Source organism: Psammomys obesus, unplaced genomic scaffold (assembly GCF_907164565.1).
Source record: "Psammomys obesus unplaced genomic scaffold, mPsaObe1.curated_primary_1811, whole genome shotgun sequence".
Taxonomy (NCBI): Eukaryota; Metazoa; Chordata; class Mammalia; order Rodentia; family Muridae; genus Psammomys; species Psammomys obesus.
The window spans coordinates 16379155-16396074 of record NW_026596088.1 but is presented as its reverse complement, the minus strand read 5'-3'; the positions used below and the strand labels follow the sequence as shown (position 1 = coordinate 16396074).

Here is a 16920-nt window from a genome sequence, read left to right as displayed (position 1 = left end):
GCGGGACCCGGCCCGCCCGCCTCCCCGCCTCCCGGCCGCGACGCCCGGCCCCGCCGAGCCCACTGGACGGCTGCCGGGGGCGGAGGCGAAGCCCGGGGGCGGCGCCCGCCCCACACCCTTACCTGGCTTCTCGTGGTCGTAGCCTACCACGATGAAGTAGTCGGCCAGCCGCGCCATGACCGCCGCCGCCGCGCCCGGGAAGCGGGTTCCCGTCGCCGCCCTCGCCGCCGCCGCCCACCCGGCCCGGGCGAGCTCAGCATTTTCCCTCCGGCGGCTGTAGCGGTAGCAGCGGCGCTTCAGCCATGTTTGACAACCGAGGCGCGCACTGCGCCTGCGCCGCGCCTCGCGCCCGCCCCTCCCCCGCCCCGCCCGAGAGGGCTCGGCCACCGGCTCCGGCGTTCGCGAGCCCACGCGGCGCCCCGAGGCCGCTCGGACACGCGGCGCGGGAAGTGGGCGGCCGGGCGCAGCCTCGCCACCGGGGCCGCGCTCTTAGAGGCCGGGCCCCTCTTCAGCGCCCCCCGCCCCTACTCTATTTTCCCGGAGCGGGGTCTTTCCTTCCGCCCTCTCTCTCCCTTTGGCAGTGGGGGGAGAGGGCACGGGGGGGCACGGGGTCACTTGGAAAGTCTGCTCTTCTCTGCTGCCTGCTTGCCACTGGCAGCGCGGATGAGATTCTCCCGCCCTCGGCTGGAAGCTTGGAATTTGCACCGCCAAGGCTTTTTGCTGCACGTTTCCTGTTTATGTTGTGCAGATGGGAATTTTAGAAACATGCCACCGAGCTGGCGGGGGAGGAAAAGACTTGCGCAATCTTCAGAGGCGCCTATGGTTTCTGGGCTGGGGGCGGTCAGCTTGGGCTTTCCTCTGAGTGCCCGAGGGAGTTGGATTCCACCTAGGAACAGGGCATCCCCGGGATCCTCCTGAAATGGGCCGGTCTCTCCTCGGGGAGCCCCGCCCGCCTGACTTTCACTGCTTTTTCGTCTCGAGGCTCGGGTAGCTGAAGCAGGAGTTAACTTCCAGGTTGCTCTACTGCAAAAGCACAATCTAATAAATTCGTGGGGCTCTTCGTCCAGTCTAGAGATTATCCAAGTCGATTGCGTTTTTAAGGACTATCCCCTACTGATGTTTTCAAATTTGGCTGGTACAACACTTGAATGAGGTTACTTTGTCACTTCTTAATGATCATGAAATTTTAGTTGAATATGTGTATGGATTAAGACTGAAGTTTTCGGAACCCGTGGTTTAGAAATTATCTTCGTGAGGACATCATTCACTGAGGGATTTGATCTGTAGTGTATTAGTAGATGCCAATGTGCTTAGTGCAGCACATACGCCCTCTGCCAATGACTAACAGAAAGCTAGTGACTAGGGCTGTGAACGCAGAGTCCAAAGGGTCATCAGTTCAGCTGCTCTGACTGACCAGTTCTCTTTTCTGGGCCAGCGTTTCCCGTCCCGATTCTGTGCTGGGAACTTAGGGTCTCATACATGCTAGGAAAGCCTTCTACCATTAGGCTATTTTCCCAGCGACAGGGCAGACTTTTTCAGTAGGATCTGAGCAGGTTGGGCCGGGCCATGCTGGAAGAATTAAAACGGGCGGGTGGGGGGCGGGTGTGTTTTAACTCAGGGCCTCCTTTGTAGATGGCTGCTAGTCAGACAGAGGAGTCAGCACAATGTGATGAAAAGTAGGTTAGTTTTCAAAATAATTAAAGCAAACAAAACCGCCCACCACACCTCATATAGAAAATTTCCCAGTCATGTCCCTTGGAGTTCTTCCTCCACTTTTTCAGTAAAGAGTAATCTCACTTCCTCCAGAGACAGCCCGTTCCACAGCTCAACAGTTAGAAAGTCCTTCCTCATGAAGTCCTGTAACCGCCCTCGTGTTCTCTGAAGCTACCAGAAGGGGAGGGACACCACATGACTGTGATTTTTAGAATTATTATTGTGGGGTGTCCCCCCCCCCCCGGTTTTACCTTCTTTTTGAAATTTGGGATAAGGGACTGGAAAGAGAACTACACAGTTGAGAGCACTGTGTTGCTCTTCCAGAAGACCAGATTTGACTCCCAGCTTTCCCTTGACAGTCCACAACCATCCATCTGTAACACCAGGTCCGTGGGATCCAATTCTGGTCTCCTCCAGAAACAGGTATGCATGTGGTACATGAACATGCAAAATCCATACCTGGGGTAAAATTTATATATCATAAAGTTAAATATACACTCCACTGGCATTTAATATATCTCACCATTAGACAATGACTACATCTGTCTAGTTTCAAAACATTTCTTCACCCACCCAAAATCCATTAAACATACTATTATCTAGGCCCTGGCAATAACCACTTACTTTCTGATTCTATTGGTTTGTCTATTGAATTAATCTTGTTTGGTATATTGTTTCCTAGATTTTTGGGTTTTGCTTGTCTGTTGGTTGGTCGGTTTTTCTGAGACAGGGTTTCTCTGTGTAGCCTTGGCTGTCCTGGAATTCTCTTTGTAGACAAGGCTGGCCTTGAACTCACAGGGATCTGCCTGCCTCTGCCTCCTGAGTGCTGGGATTAAAGGCATAAGCCACCCCACCCCCACCTGGCTTGTTTCCTAGTTTTATCCCTGCTGTATCATTAGTGCTGCCTTCTACTACATCTGAGCATCAGTACTGCGTTCTCCCTTCCTGTTGAATAACCCTCTACTGTATGTACACAGGCTTTGCTTATCCACTGGTGGTTTGGGGCATTGTTTCTGTCTAGCACCATGACCATGTATAGAAAGTATGTGAGTGGGGCTAAAGAGATGGCTCAGTGGTTAAGAGCACTGGTTGCTCTTCCAGAGGTCCTGAGTTCAATTCTCAGCACCCACATGGTGGCTCATAATCATCTATACTGGGATCGGGTGCCCTCTTCTGGCATGCAGGTGTACATGCAGATAGAGCCCTCACATACAGAAAATAAATCTTAAAAAGAAAAAAAAAGTATGTGAATACCAATTTGCAATTCACTTGCTATATCCTTAGGAGTAGCACTACTGGACAGTAGTGAATTACATATGGTAATGATTTTACCTCCCAGCACTGACCAAGGAGTCTAGCTTTGTATCTTTGTCAACACTTGTTTTCTTGGTTGTTATTTTAAAGTATTATAGACATCTTAAGAGGTGTGGATTACTTTTTGTTTGTTTGTTTGTTTGTTTGTTTGTTTGTTTGTTTGTTTGAGGCTTTTGTTGTTTTGGTTTAGTTTTTGTTTGTTTGCTTTTTAAGACAGGGTTTCTCTGTGTAGCCATGGCTGTCCTGGAACTCACTCTGTAGACCAGGCTGGCCTTGAACTCAGAGGTCTGTCTGCCTCATATTCCTGAGTGAGTGCTGGGATTAACGGAGTGCCCCACCACTGCCTGGCCCAATAAGTATGAATTATTAACCTTTGCTGTTGCACTTAAGACAGGGTCTCACTAGAGACCTAACTAATCTGTAACCTAGTTTACTCTTGAACTCTGGATCCTCCTGCCTAATTTTCACCCCCAATACTGAGGTTAACAGCATGGAATTAACCACCAGGCCTAGCTGAGTAGATGTCTTACTGTCCTCCTGCTTTATATTTCTTTAATGACTCATGGTGTTCAGCATTTTTTTCCTGTGTATGTCTGCCATTTCTAAATCTTCTTTGGAGAAATTCTATTCAAGTCCTTTGCCTAACCACACCCTCACCCCACCCTTTGAGGGTCTATCCCTTGGCTTCCCCATGCTAGGCAAGCTCTGTTCTACTGAGCCATACCCCAGGCCCAGCCCTGTTTGTTTTTGTTGTGTTTATATACTCTAAAAACTAGATTTCTGTCAAGTATAAACTCTGCAGATGTTCTTTCTGTAGACTGTCATGTTATCCTCTTGATATTGCCCTTTGGTTCACAAAAGTATTTTACTTTGATAAAGTCCAAACTTTTATTGGTTTTCTATGATTTTTGTGTCATATCTAAGAATCTGTTGTTGCAATTAACATCATGAAGGTCCACTTCTTTGTAAGCTACACATAATTATAGCTCTCATATTTGGACCTTTGATCCATTTTGGGTTGACTTTGTAATGGTAGGGTTCTCATTTTCCCTTTTTTTTTAAAGATCTATGTTTATTTTCTGTGTGTATGTACCTCTGTGTGTGTACATATGTATGCGTGTGCCTGTGATGACCAAAAGAGGGTGTCAGAGCCCCCAGAGCTGGAGTTAGAGGCAATTGTGAGCTATCCAGCATGGATGCTAGGAACTGAACTTAGTTCTTTGGATGAAAATCAAATTTTCTTAACCACTAAGCCATCCCCCCAGGGCTCCGTTTACTCTTTAAATGCATATTGTTTAAATTCTATTTGCAAATATTGACATTAACCTGAGGTAGTCATTATTCCTCCTACTAATACAAAGCTACATTCCCACCCTGCAAGTTTATTTTAATTTCCTTCTTTTTCTTTATCAAAGTTGTTTTTCAAACCTAGAATTCAGCACTACCTTCCTGAGTATATTTTATTAAGGTCTTAGATAGACTAGTGGACATTGAAATGGCTGTTTTGTAAATGAAGTTTTCCCATGACCTACGGTAAAGGCCTAAAGGTGCTGTGTGTTCCTATCTACACGTGAACACATTAGCATCCACTGAAGCTATACTTTGCTTTCTCACCCAACAACTGCCAGGCTGCTGAAACTGATAAGCCCAGACAGGGCCGCCCGATTGCTGAGGTTGGCTGAAGGCCACCCACCCCTTAAGATAACTACCATCACCTTTCACTAACAAAGGAGAGAACAAAGCAAGTCCAGATTTGTTTTGCTGAGTGCTGGGAGCGGCAAGGGAGGAAGGGTATACAGCACAGCGATGGAGCTACAGAAGAGAGATGACAGCCTTTCTGGCCTTAGAAGACAAGATGGAGCTGATTCCTAGTGAGGAGGATTTCTCACCCTGGTACTCCCCAAGTGGGCTGCGGTGGGGTAAGTGGTTTCACTGTACAGTCATTGCAAGCACTTCCTGTGGTTAGCCACCACAGTTCAGGCAGGCAGTCTGAGAGTTGGATTTGACCGTATGTCCTGCAGGCACAACCAGGGCCCCTTCAGATTGCCTCTCCCACCCAATAACAAAGGAGCCTGGGAGCTGGGGTGGAAAATCCCCTGATGCGTTGCCACATCTCCAGCCACTCAGTTGCCTAAGCAAGAATCTTAATGACTGCTTCCCTTGATGCTGGCCTTTCTCTCGCCCCACATTTGTCATTCAGTCCTGTTGTTCCTCCTTCCCACATGTCCACTTCACCCTCACATTACTGTCGTCTCCCATCTTGATAGTTTATAATACCTTCCTCACCTGTTCCCCTGTTCACTGTTTCTGTGTATGTAAAAGATGGTTTTATATATGTAAAACTTATTTTTTCAAGATCAGGTTTTATGTCTCTCAGGCTAGCCTCAAACTTGCCAAGCACACAAAGATGACTTTGAACTTCTGATCCTCCTGACTGTGCCTCCGTTTTGGGATTACAGATGTGTACCAAACACGAGGTTTCATGGATGCAAGGCAAGCGCTTTATCAACTGAGCTACATTCCAAGCCCTTATATAGAAAACCTAAAGACAAAAAGCAGGCTATTGACCCTGTCTTAAAATTAAGTCTGTGAGCTGGGCACAGTGGCACTTGCCTGTGAGCCCAGCACTCAGAGAGACAGCTGGGTCACTGTGAGTTCAAGGCCAGCCTGGTCTACAAGGCCAAGACAGCCAAGGCTACACAGAAAAGCCCTGTCTTGAGAAACAAACAAAAAAAAAAGTTTGTGAACCAAGCACATCATTTTCAGTTTGAACTATGTTTGGGGTGCAGGAAAGAGAAATTTAGAGATGGCTGACGGACTGTGTCCTAGGTCATTGAGACTTGACTTTTTTTTTTTTTTTTTGGAAGTACCCGTGACTGCAGTGGCTACAGTATAAATAGGTACTGTGGGGCTTTGCAGGCTGCTCTTACTTAGATTGCATGTTTGGTAAACAGGCAGCCTTGGCTACATAATTTGCAGAGTCCAGTGCAAAACGAAAGTGAAGGACCCCTTGTTCAAAGGTTAAGGATTTCAAGAGCTTTAGTAGAGCATTAGAACAAAGGCGGGCTCCTCTGAGGGCACATCCCCAGCACTGAACAGGGTGCATTTCCACCTAGCTGTGCTGGTGCAGTGAGTGTGCACGCTGGAGTGGGGAGGGGGTATAGGTGGTGAGGAGATCTGGTGCAAGCTCTACCCTGGATGCCACCACTATTCTTCTCTCCCTGCTCTTCCAGCCCATCCACCACCTTCATTAGCTGAGATGATACTCTGCTTTTGTTTTTGTTTTGTATGTATATGAGCGCTCTACCTGCATATACACCTGCATGCCAGAAGAGGGCATCAGATCCCAGTGTAGGTGGTTGTGAACCACCATGTGGTTGCCAGAAATCAAATTCAGGACCTCTGGAAGAGCAGACAGTGAGTGCTCTTAACCGCTGAGCCATCTCTCCAGCCCCTATATTCTGCTTTCCTTGTTGATATTTTGGAGCTGACAATGGGACTTAGAGCTACCTTGTGCTCTCTTAACACATGATTTACCACTAAGCTACATCCCCCAGCCTCAAAACAATCTCTGGTTGCTGTTGTCTTGTCATTATTGCTGAGATGATCTCACTATATAACCCAAGCGCACAATCCTTCTGCCCCAACCTCCTGAGAGCCAGGATTACAGGAGTGTACCATTACACCCAACGCTCAAAACTACTGTTTGTAAAGTGTGTGTGTGTGTGTGTGTGTGTGTGTATGTGTGTGTGTTTTCAGCTTTTAGGAACTTTATTTTCCTTCCACCTTTTTCCCCCTTTGCTCAGGTGTCTGCAGAGGAGCTCAGGACCACTCAGTGATTGCTCCAATCCACTTGGTGGCCTGTGCTGTGGGAGCTACTAACCAGTCCTCAATGGCTGGCTGGGCACTTCAGTCTTCAGTAGGGAACTGCTGGATGGGCACAGAGGGCACCGGCACATTCTCAGACCAGTCTGCCACCTCGGGCTGAGCGGCAGTGAACTCAGGAGCTGGTGCAGTCCATTCACCCTTGAATTCCTCCTAGGTCTTGTCTTCTCAGCAGCAACCTGCTCCTCCTTCTCAATGTCCTCTGGGTCTCTGTAGAAGTAAAGATCAGGCATAACCTCCCACCGGTGCTCATGGGAAATAGTGCCACACGTGAGGAGTACTTCCTGGGCCAGCATCCACCACATCAGGCCCACTGAGTGAGCTCCCTTGTTGTTGCATGGATGGCAATGTCCACATAGTACAGAGGAGAATCTGTGTTGCACAGAGTGATGGTGGGCAGATTGACCTAAGAGGCCTCTGTGAGGGGTTGGTAGTCAGCCCTGGGACCAGTCATCACTAGAAACTGTGGCTCCCTGAAGGCTGCTTGGATCTGGTTAGTGAAGGTCCCAGGTGTGAAGCAGCCAGCAATTGGAGTAGCTCCAGTGGCAGCAGCAAAATTCAGCACAGCTCGCTCACCAGTGTTCCTGGAGGAGATGACACTGACATCAGCAGGGTCCTCAATGGCAACAATAGCCTGAGCCACAAGCAACAGCTTCTCCCAGGTCATCTTCGGATTTATGATGTAGATACCATCACTCTTCCTTTTATAGATGTATTGCTCTGAAAGTCAAGGTTGGTGCCACACCTAAATGGGTTCCTGTGGCGAGAAATTTGAGGACATCCTCCTCCTTCATTTGCAGAATATCAAGGGCTCCAGACATTGTGTAAGTTTCCTCTTTAAGTTACACTCAGAATCAAGAACAATGAAGTATGGAACTGTCCCCGGCAGCGCAGAAAAGCGTGTGTGTATGTGTGTTTAATTTCTGAAATCTTACTATTAATTTTACAGGACAAAAGGATCTTTGAGATAAGTGTACATCAAATCATTTCTGTCCTGTTTTCAAACCCCTTGTCTTAGTTACTTTTCTAACACTGTGCTAAGCTTTCATGAATAAGGCAGCTTATATAGGTTTGGTACCTAGAGTTTCAGAGGGTAAGTCCATGACCATCATGGCAGGGACCATGGTGGCAGACAGGACTGGCAGGCAGAGTACCAGAGCAGTGGCTGAGAGCTTCCATCTTGATCTATAAGTATGAGGCAAAGAGCTTCCTGAGACTGGTGTGAGATTTTAAAAGCTCAAAGCCCACCCACAGTGACACACCTCTTCAACGAGGTCACACCTCCTAATTTTTCCAAAACAGCTCCACCAACTGGGGACCAGATTTTCAAACATATGAGTCTATAGGGGTCATTTTCATTCAAACAACTACACTCCTCAATAGCTTCCTATGTAGCCAAGAATTAAGATAAAAAATGTCAATGTCCCAAAGCATCCCGGGCACACAGGTTTTGTTGCTGCTGCTGCTGTTTTGTTTTTGAGACAGAGTTTCATATAGTCCAGGTTGACCTTCATTCTTGACCTTCCTAATGCTCCATTTACAGGCATGTGTCACCACACTTGCCTTATGGTCTTGTGTGTTTGTTTGTTTTTGTTTTGTTTTGTTGCTGTTTTGTTTTGCTTTTCAAGACAGGGTTTCTCCGTGTAGCTTTGGCTGGACTGGACTCACTCTGTAGACCAGGATGGCCTCGGACTCACAGAGATTCAATGTGTACCACTACACCTGCTGACCTCTGTTTTTTTGGGGGGGGGGTATTTTTACCTTTTTTGCATATGAGTGATAAGAGAGGTTTTGTTTTTTGGTTTTTGCATGTATTTAGGTGTACCACATGTTTGCCTCATATCCCAGGAGGTGATAGCACATCAAATTCCCCGAAATAGGAACTACAGAAGATTGTCAACCACCATTGACATGCTAGGAACGCTGCAAAAAAAAAAAAAAAAAAAAAAAAAAAAGCAGAGAGTGTTTTGTTTTAAGATTTATTATTTATTATGTATGCAATGTGTTTGTATATACACCTGCACACCAGAAGAAGGAACTAGATCTCATTATAGATGGTTGTGGGCCACCATGTGGTTGCTGGGAATTGAACTCATGACCTCTGGAAGGGCAACCAGGACTCTTAACCTCTGAGCCGTCCTTCCAGCCCCATAGAAAATGTTTTTATGCCATCTCTTGAGCCTCTCTGGCTTCCTCTTTAATCTCTCTCTCTTTTTTTTTTAATTATTATTTCTTCTTCCCTAGTATATTCTAAACAAATTCACCTTCTTTCATTTCCTCTATTGAACTAAAATGTTCTCACCTCTGGGCCTTTAAATACATATGTTCTTTATCCCTTCTGGGGTGTTAGGTCCCTCTTGCTTTCTTTAGGTGTCATAGTGAAATTTATAGTGATTACATACATTTCTATGCATGGTCTATGAGTTTGTTAATGGTGGATTACCCCACAAGACTGTAAGCTTATAGAGAAAGAATGATGTTTGCATGAATCATTTTTGTGTGTTCAAGACTTAGAACAGTATTGGGTACCTAATTCACAAACAGTAGCTATCTGGGGAAGGACAAATAACCTTTTAAACAGTAAATGCCTTTAACGAAGTCTTCATAATCTGATAGTAATACAGAATTCCCACCTAGAGGATGTGAGCACGTAGCATTTTCTTTGTTAATGCCAGCCATTGTGCCATCTGTAATAAACTTCTCCTGAAGTCTTTTTTATCTTGTTCTGTTACTGCTGTCAATAGGACAGCCTCCTCTATTCCTGCTGCCTTCTCTGTGTTCTATTTCATTTATCCCATAACAAATTACTTTCTTTAAGCTTTAGGGAGGTTTAGCATCTGGCTTTATCGTATGCAAAGACTATCTGTATCTGCCTGCTTTGTACAGAAACTAGGAATACAGCTCGGAGGCAGAACATTTGCTTCGCATACACGAGGTAAAGAAGGAGGAAGAGGAGACAGAAAAGGAACAGGAGAAGCAAAGCTTTTCTTTTCTTTATGCAGATGCTCTGCCTTAAATACAGGGGTTAACATCAAATAAGCAGCACTGTTGCTGTATCTGTAACTTCTTTCTTATTTAGAAGGCAGAGACAGGAACAGTGCTGCTTATTTGATGTTAGTTTTTAATGTAGTCCCTGTCTTGACATTCACTGTATACCTGCTTTATACATAGTTGGTTTTATGTACATGTTTATTTTCTGGGAAGAAACTATATTTTCATTAGGTTTTTATGAGAGGTCAGATCCCCAGAAAATGTCCTGGGCTTTACATCCTGCCTTACTTATCCTTAGGAGGCCATATCTGCAAAGCTGATTGTGTCCTCTCTGTGAATCATTTGATGTTGTGACTTCAGGATGCATCTTGAACCTTGTTTTCAAGAGAATGTTGTAAACAAGCCCTAAGCTTAACAGGCATTTTGTGCCTCATGAAGAAAAATGCCTCATAAAATGTCCTGTCTGAAGAGAGCATCTGAGATCATTGTACAATGCACCCAGTTACTTTCATTTTAGCCTCTATTAGTACTATTTACTGTTTTTCATTCTCTTCTAGAGAGCCAAGTATAATGACCCTGGTGTAAGGGACTGTGTATACACTGTTAACTAAGAAAATAAAACCACATGTTCAAAACAAGCAAAACCTCCAAATATTGATAAGAATTAGGTTTAGATTTAGGGCCTAAAAATAATTCAGTTGGAATGTGAGGAAGACTTTGAAACACCATTATTCAGTAGGCTTTTAGAGTATATATGTATATTATATATATTATATATATATATATATGTATATACATATGGAAATATGATGAAAGGATGTGCACATAAACACAACTTAGGAATTCTTGGGCACACACAAAAAATGGATCTTCATTAAGTAGGATTTTTTTTCCTTTTTGTTTTCTTGCCAGGAAGATTTTAAACATATTCCTTCCCTTTCCTCTCCTCCATTCCCCTCCCCTCCTCTCCCTTCTTTCCTTGCTTAGGGTGAATTTACAATCATTGTACTTGAATTGGATGCAATTCTGTGAAAGCATAGCCAAAAGGGCCCCTGCTGCCTCACTTCTAGACCTTGAACCCAAAATGCATTCTAGAGATTTTTTTTTTTTTTCTTGTACTGGTGATTAAGTAAGCAACTCATTTTCTGGGGGGAAGGGCAGATACCCAGACACGGCGAATTCCTCATCTATTCCCCGCTTACATCCTTTAGCAGTTCTGGGAGCACACTGACAGAGGTTCCCCACCCACGCAAACCACAATCATACACGCGCTTTCTAAGATTTTCTAACAAAATTCTTCTAGTTGCCAGTCTGGGACCTCGCCTAAAAAAAGAATTGGCTTGGTTCTCAGGCGGCAATCTCTTAAATGCCAGTGCGGCGAAGAGCACCCAGGCTAACAAGGCACGTGCCAAGGCGCTCAGGTGGGGATTCCTGGCACAGCGCCAGTACACTGGCGCAGACCCAGGAGCTCAGTGGAGCCAAGCCTTCCCCGTTTGGGTTCGGTTCACTTCCTTGTTGAAGCCACCTGTGGCTCAAAAAAAGAAGTTCGAGGGATTGGGGGTGTAGCTCAGCTGATAAGAGGTGGAGCCGAAGGATCAGGAATTCAAGGTCATCTTGTAGCTGTTTGTTTCAGGCCAGGCTGGGCTACAGGGGATCCTGTCCAAATAATGATAATAGTAATCACCACAATACATTTCGGCTAAGAGCATATTTGGCGATCATTGTTCCAAGCCAGAGCTAACCTCAGGTCACCGACTTTCCTCGGAGAGGAAGCAAGGAGGCAACAAGGCCCAGCCCGGCGGGGGTTTTCTGCACACAGACCCCTCGAGGCTGGTAGAGGCTGGGGAGGAGTACAGCTCAGGAGACGCGCCCTGGATGTGGGCCAACACCAGGCTGTCCTTGACTTGGGCATACTAGGCCGGGGAAATGAAAGTAAAACCTGCTGTGGCCCGGGCCCAGCTGGAAGTTGGCTGCAGGTAGGTCGCATCCTCAGAGACGGACACGGCTGCATCGACAGACAGTCCAGGGATGAAGTGAAAGGAAGGGCGAAGAAAGGGACAGAAGCCAGGAAAAACTATGGTGACGATCTGGGGTTCCCGGGAACCCCGCATCGCCCTGGGCTACCTGCGCTCCACGGTGGCAAACCAGCCCGGGCTGGGGCTGCTGCGGTGACTGTCCCGGGGCCCAGAAGGCCCGAGGGCGGACCAGTTCACCAAGCTGCAGCCCTGTTCAAGCCCCCGAGCAGAAGCTGGAATCTGTCCCCCGCCCCGGGGGAACTCAGGTCTCCTCTTCTAGGAAGACTCCCCGGAATAAGTGACCTCGGTGCGGCCATGTTCTCCCAGGTGCAATGTCCACGGTTCAGTCTGGAGAGTGGGAACTGGGCTGAGCCAGCTTTGAGCAAGGTCCGCGGAACGTAGTGACCAGCTGGCTTTGCGCGTGGTCTCAGGTCAGGTGGGAAGCCGGGAGATCTGCCGGCGACGCTAGGAAGGGGACACAACTTATCACGTCCGGATCGCCAGGACGTGAGGCTAGCAGCTGGGGAGGGTCAGAGCTTTAGCTTCAGGGACCTTCCAGGACCCTTGCCTGCGGAGCTACGCCTTGTTTCCCGGTTTGGCCCTAGAAGGGAAGAAAGTGAACTCAAGGATCCGTGAAGATCACAAACCAGAGAGAAACGTGTTTGAACTGATTCATCATGAATTAGCACATACCTCTGGGCGGGGGCCGGAATTTTCCTCTTCCCCCTTGATGAGAATGATGACCCCAGCCAGAAAAACTCGAGCCGCCCGCACCCCAGTCTTTGGTGTTTGGGCTCCTTGGCTTCCCACCTTTAGTGTGACGGGGCAGTATACTTCCCTCTCAGAATTTCACTTTTATACGTGAGAACTCCAGTTCAGGGGTGTGTGTAAAGATCAAAAGAGACAATTAGCTCACGTGAAGTCCCTGTCACTCAGTCCTTACGTTTGCAGTGGGTGAATAAAGGCAGTCAGGCCAGCCCTCAGGTTACAGCCTCAGAAGGCGTAACAGTACTATGAGGAAAACAAAACTATCTCTCTTCCTAATTTTGGCTATTCCTGTATTTCCAAATAGGAATGTGAGCTCTTAATCTTCAGGTAACTACCCTCTCCAAAGCCCAATTTTCAGTTCAGCTGTTTCCGCTTTGCCCTTACTACGAAATCTTGCTAGCCAGCCCATGGAGAAACCCTTCAGCCTCAGGCGCTGTCGGGGGGCTGGACCCAACCCTTCCAGGTGTACTCTGCAGGCAGGGGTAGGGATCGAGGCCCAGCAGGTGCTAAGCCGGCAGGGGGCGCGGCCCCTTTGAGGCCACAGCCCCCCAAGTCTAAGGTCTAGGTTAGCCACGTGTCCCGCCCGTCCCCCGGCTCTTGCAGCTCCATCCCAAAAGCTCAGACCAGCACCCTGGGCTGTAGTCGTTCTAGGAAAAGGATTCCCGGACCCAAGCTGTTCTGGCTCTCCTTTCCTTCTCACTGCCTGAACCCTAAGCCAGGAAATAGGGCAGCGGAAGTCCTGCACCAGTCTGATCTCCCAGAACGGAGCTCCGAGATGCCTGGCCAGAAGGGACCTCTACCCTTACCCCTACACCCCAGGCCAGCTTCGGGGCAGGTCTGATCTTAGAAGCCAGGCGCTGGAGGAAAGGGAGGGCTCCAGGGCAGAGCAGGCCCCGCCCTCCCCGGAGTGTATAAAACACTGGAGCTGGTTCTGGCTCTTCAGTGGTTTCTTGGTGACACTAGGCAGAAGAGCTCCGGCGCTACCGCTCCTGGCTTCTCACCGCAGTCCGTCTTGGACTTTGGGGTTTTGCCTCGGTCAAAAGGACGTCTGGGACTTTCTCCAAGTGCTTGACAGCTCACTCCTTTAGCAGGTAGGGACCGCTGGTGTCCAGCGTGTCGGGGCGGGGAGTGCCGCTTTGCCAAAGCCCCAAAGCTTGCAGACCTGGACGAGCGGATTCTACTTTGGGGGATCCGCTGTAGAGCACACCCCACGTCCCAGGTCTAGCTCGTGCACCCAGCTGGATCTCGCCTGAGATGCCTCCCCACCTTGGGCCGTGATCCCAGAGTTGAGTTGGAGAGCTCTGGAAGCCTGGCACTCAGGGCTTCCTTTGCTTTGCTTGTCACCCACCCGGCCAGCGCCAAAGCCTCCGGGTGCCTCTCTGCGCCAGGGGGAGATAAGCAGCCGAACCAGGCAGAGCGCCGCCAAGCTGCTCCCCTTCTGCCGCCGCCCTTCGAGCCCCGCCGGGGCTGTGCAGCTGGCCCGGTTGCTCACCCACGGCTCCTTGCTCCTTTCCAGGGTGTCTGAGCATCGGCACAGAATGAAGCTGGTTTCCATCATCCTGATGTTCCTGGGTTCACTCGCCTTCCTAGGCGCGGACGCCGCCCCGCCAGACGCGTCCTCGCAGTTCCGAAAGAAGTGAGTTTGGGGCAGTGCTTTCCTCAGTCCTGATGCACGGCAGTCGGGGGACGCCGAGGGACGCCCTGCAGGGGTTAGGAGGGAGTGGAGACGGGAGCTGGCCGGGACGCCCCTTGAACGCAAGCCAAACGCATCTTGCTTGTGTTTTCTAGGTGGAATAAGTGGGCGCTAAGTCGTGGAAAGAGGGGGCTGCAGGCATCCAGCAGCGGTTCCTCGGGACTCGCTGGTGAGGACACGGTTTCTACCGAGACTCTTGTTGCGGTCCAGGGCCAGGAGAGCACATCTAAACCCCCACAAGCCAGGTAACTATGCCCTCCGCAGATCGTGTGCCCCTCCACTGCCCAGGCCCCGGGAGGACTGCCCAGGCCGGACGGCAGCTCCGGTGGAGGGAGCAGGTCCCGGGTTCTGGATGGCCCTGGTCCCGGGTGTTAGGGCCAGAGCCGGGGCTGGTGAAGTTTCAAGTGTCCTTCCTTCCCCGCAGCACCCCGAGCGTAGCCCACATCCGAGTCAAACGCTACCGCCAGATGATGAACCCCGGCTCCCGCAGCTCTCCGTGCCGCCTGGGGACCTGCACGGTGCAGAAACTGGCCCACCAGATCTACCAGCTGACCGACAAAGACAAGGACGGCGTTGCCCCCAGAGACAAGATCAGCGCCCAGGGCTACGGCCGCCGGCGCCGGCGGTCCCTGCGGGAGGTCCTCCAGGCCCGGACTGTGCCGTCCTCCCGGGAGCAGACCCTCGCCACCGCAGCCTCCGCGGACGCCCCGCGCCCTCCCCAGGCCCTTTAGGACTTAGTTGCGGGTGGCGGCACTGAACAGTCGGGCAAGAGTCCCACCGGCTCCTGCGGAATCAGAGAGCTTCGCGCCGGCGCGGACCGAGACAAACCTGCGGAGATCCGCCGGGCTGCCCCTGGGGGAGGGGGCAGCCCGGCCAGGCTCGCCACGCAGACTGAGCAGTACAGACTGTTACTCTTCGGGCAGGGGTCTGAGCCACTGCCTTGCCCGCTCACAAACTGGTTTCTCACGGGGCTTAGTAAGCCTCATTACTACTTGAACTTTCCTAAAACCCAGCGAGGAAAAGTGCAATGCTTGTTGTACAGCCAAAGGTAACTATCGTATTTAAGTTTGTTGCTGTCAAGAGGTGTTTTTTTGTTTTTCTTTTGGTAACTTCAAATACATAGAGATATTTTTGTACGTTATATATTGTATTAAGGGCATTTTAAAGCGAATGATATTGTCACCGTCCCCTATTTTAAGACGTGAATGTCTCAGCGAGGTGTAAGGTTGTTTGGTTCCGTGTGTGTGTGTGAGTGTGTGTGTGTGTGTGTGTCTAAGGTGGAGAGCGCCTGATTACCGCCTGTGGAAGAAGAAAAGACATTATGTCTCTTATAATCTATTTACTTAAATATGTGATCTGGGAAAAAGCAAACCAATAAACTGTCTCAACGCTGATTCATCCTCGGTTCGTGCATCTAGGGAGGGGTGGTCCTGGTTTGGGTTTTGCTTCTTGTTTTGGGAAGACTGAACTGCGGCGTGGGTGCAAGCCAACATCTCTGTGCACGGCCTTATCTGTCACGAACTTTGTTGTCCATCTGGGTGCACAAAGCGGTGTCCTGGGTGGGAGTTCACCACCTTGCGTGGCCGCCAGACCGGGTGGGGTAGGGTGAGTCCTAGTTAGGCGAGCCTGGGCTTCCTAGGTTGCACAACACACTCCCAATTTTATGGGGTTGCTCACTGAACCTGAGCTAAGGCATTCTTTGGAGACTTTCTAAGTAGAGAGTTTACGCGGCAGCTGCGGGTATTAAAAAGCTACCCGGGCAAAGCGGGCAAAAAGTTCGCACGTCTCTGGGTCTCTGGGAAAGCCTCAGCTTGGAGCCCAAGTCCTCACTGGGCTCTAGCATCCATAAGCGGGGCTGTAGCGCCCCCTGCTGGTCGTCACGCGTGGTCCCCGAGAGGGGTGGAAGTGGTACGTGCAGTTTAATAAGTTCTCCTACGTGGGAGTCAGCACATAGCCTTAATGAAAGAGGAAAGAAAGAAAAAAAAAAAAAAAGCGGTTTGCAGATGCCAGCCGGGCTCCCCCCCCCCCCCCCCCCCCATCTGCACGCCGGCTTGCTGTGCCGGGACAGTGACTCAGCGCCCTCACGCTGTGTAGCGAGCAGCTGCTGGCCGGAGGCAAGCGGACGGACGTGCCGCCGGAACCGTGCGCCACCGAGGGCTGAGACCTTCATTGTTCCTTCTCCCCTTCCAGCTCTCCTCTTCCTTCCTCTTTCCCAAGTCTTTTTCATGCTCCCTTCACTTCTCTCTAGCCTTCTCTCGCTCTTTTCTTCCTCCCTGCTTTCTGTCACCTCCAGATCCGGTGAGAAGTGCTAGACTCCAAGCTTGAAGGCCCAGAGCACAGAGACTTTTAGAAAGGGAGGCTAAGGTGGCGCCATATACCTGCCTACCTAGGAGTCAGTGAATTGGCTTGCTCAGCCAATCCCCGAAGATCAATTATTGTGCTTTCCTGAAAGTTTTACTGGCCGTTTGGACACACTGAATTGCTTGTACCTCTAGCTAGTTTAGGATCTTGGGAAGCTGTTTGATTTGGAGGATGGAAGTG

At 49.5% G+C, this 16920-nt stretch overlaps 2 protein-coding genes and 1 pseudogene across 3 annotated transcripts in view; 1 reads left to right on the top strand and 2 right to left on the bottom strand.

Annotated features, from left to right (window-relative positions):
• The window catches only part of Sbf2 (SET binding factor 2), a 335395-nt gene extending 335083 nt beyond the window's left edge, over positions 1-312 (bottom strand). Inside the window, exon 1 of one of the 2 annotated variants that reach the window (XM_055627308.1) lies at positions 123-312. In XM_055627308.1, coding sequence (XP_055483283.1) covers positions 123-177 — 55 coding nt within the window. In that variant the 5' untranslated portion in view covers positions 178-312. The remainder of the gene's footprint in view (positions 1-122) is intronic. The other variant, XM_055627306.1, reaches the window with a different exon arrangement.
• A 6537-nt stretch (positions 313-6849) lies between these two features.
• LOC129691448 (40S ribosomal protein SA-like) lies at positions 6850-7733 on the bottom strand (annotated as a pseudogene).
• A 5893-nt stretch (positions 7734-13626) lies between these two features.
• Positions 13627-15767, top strand: Adm (adrenomedullin). Its single transcript, XM_055627534.1, has 4 exons — positions 13627-13777; positions 14203-14322; positions 14475-14624; positions 14804-15767. Exons 2-4 carry the CDS (start codon positions 14225-14227, stop codon positions 15108-15110), a joined length of 555 nt encoding a protein of 184 aa, XP_055483509.1. The 5' UTR covers positions 13627-13777; positions 14203-14224; the 3' UTR covers positions 15111-15767.
• Positions 15768-16920: the final 1153 nt, after the last annotated feature.

What these genes read in the sequence shown, in the direction of transcription:
- Adm (XM_055627534.1), top strand. Translation starts at nt 14,225, where the DNA reads ATGAAGCTGGTTTCCATCATCCTGATGTTCCTGGGTTCACTCGCCTTC. An exon ending in TCCTCGCAGTTCCGAAAGAA is followed by an intron (nt 14,323 to 14,474) that starts GTGAGTTTGGGG and finishes TGTGTTTTCTAG; the next exon opens with GTGGAATAAGTGGGCGCTAA. An exon ending in TCTAAACCCCCACAAGCCAG is followed by an intron (nt 14,625 to 14,803) that starts GTAACTATGCCC and finishes CCTTCCCCGCAG; the next exon opens with CACCCCGAGCGTAGCCCACA.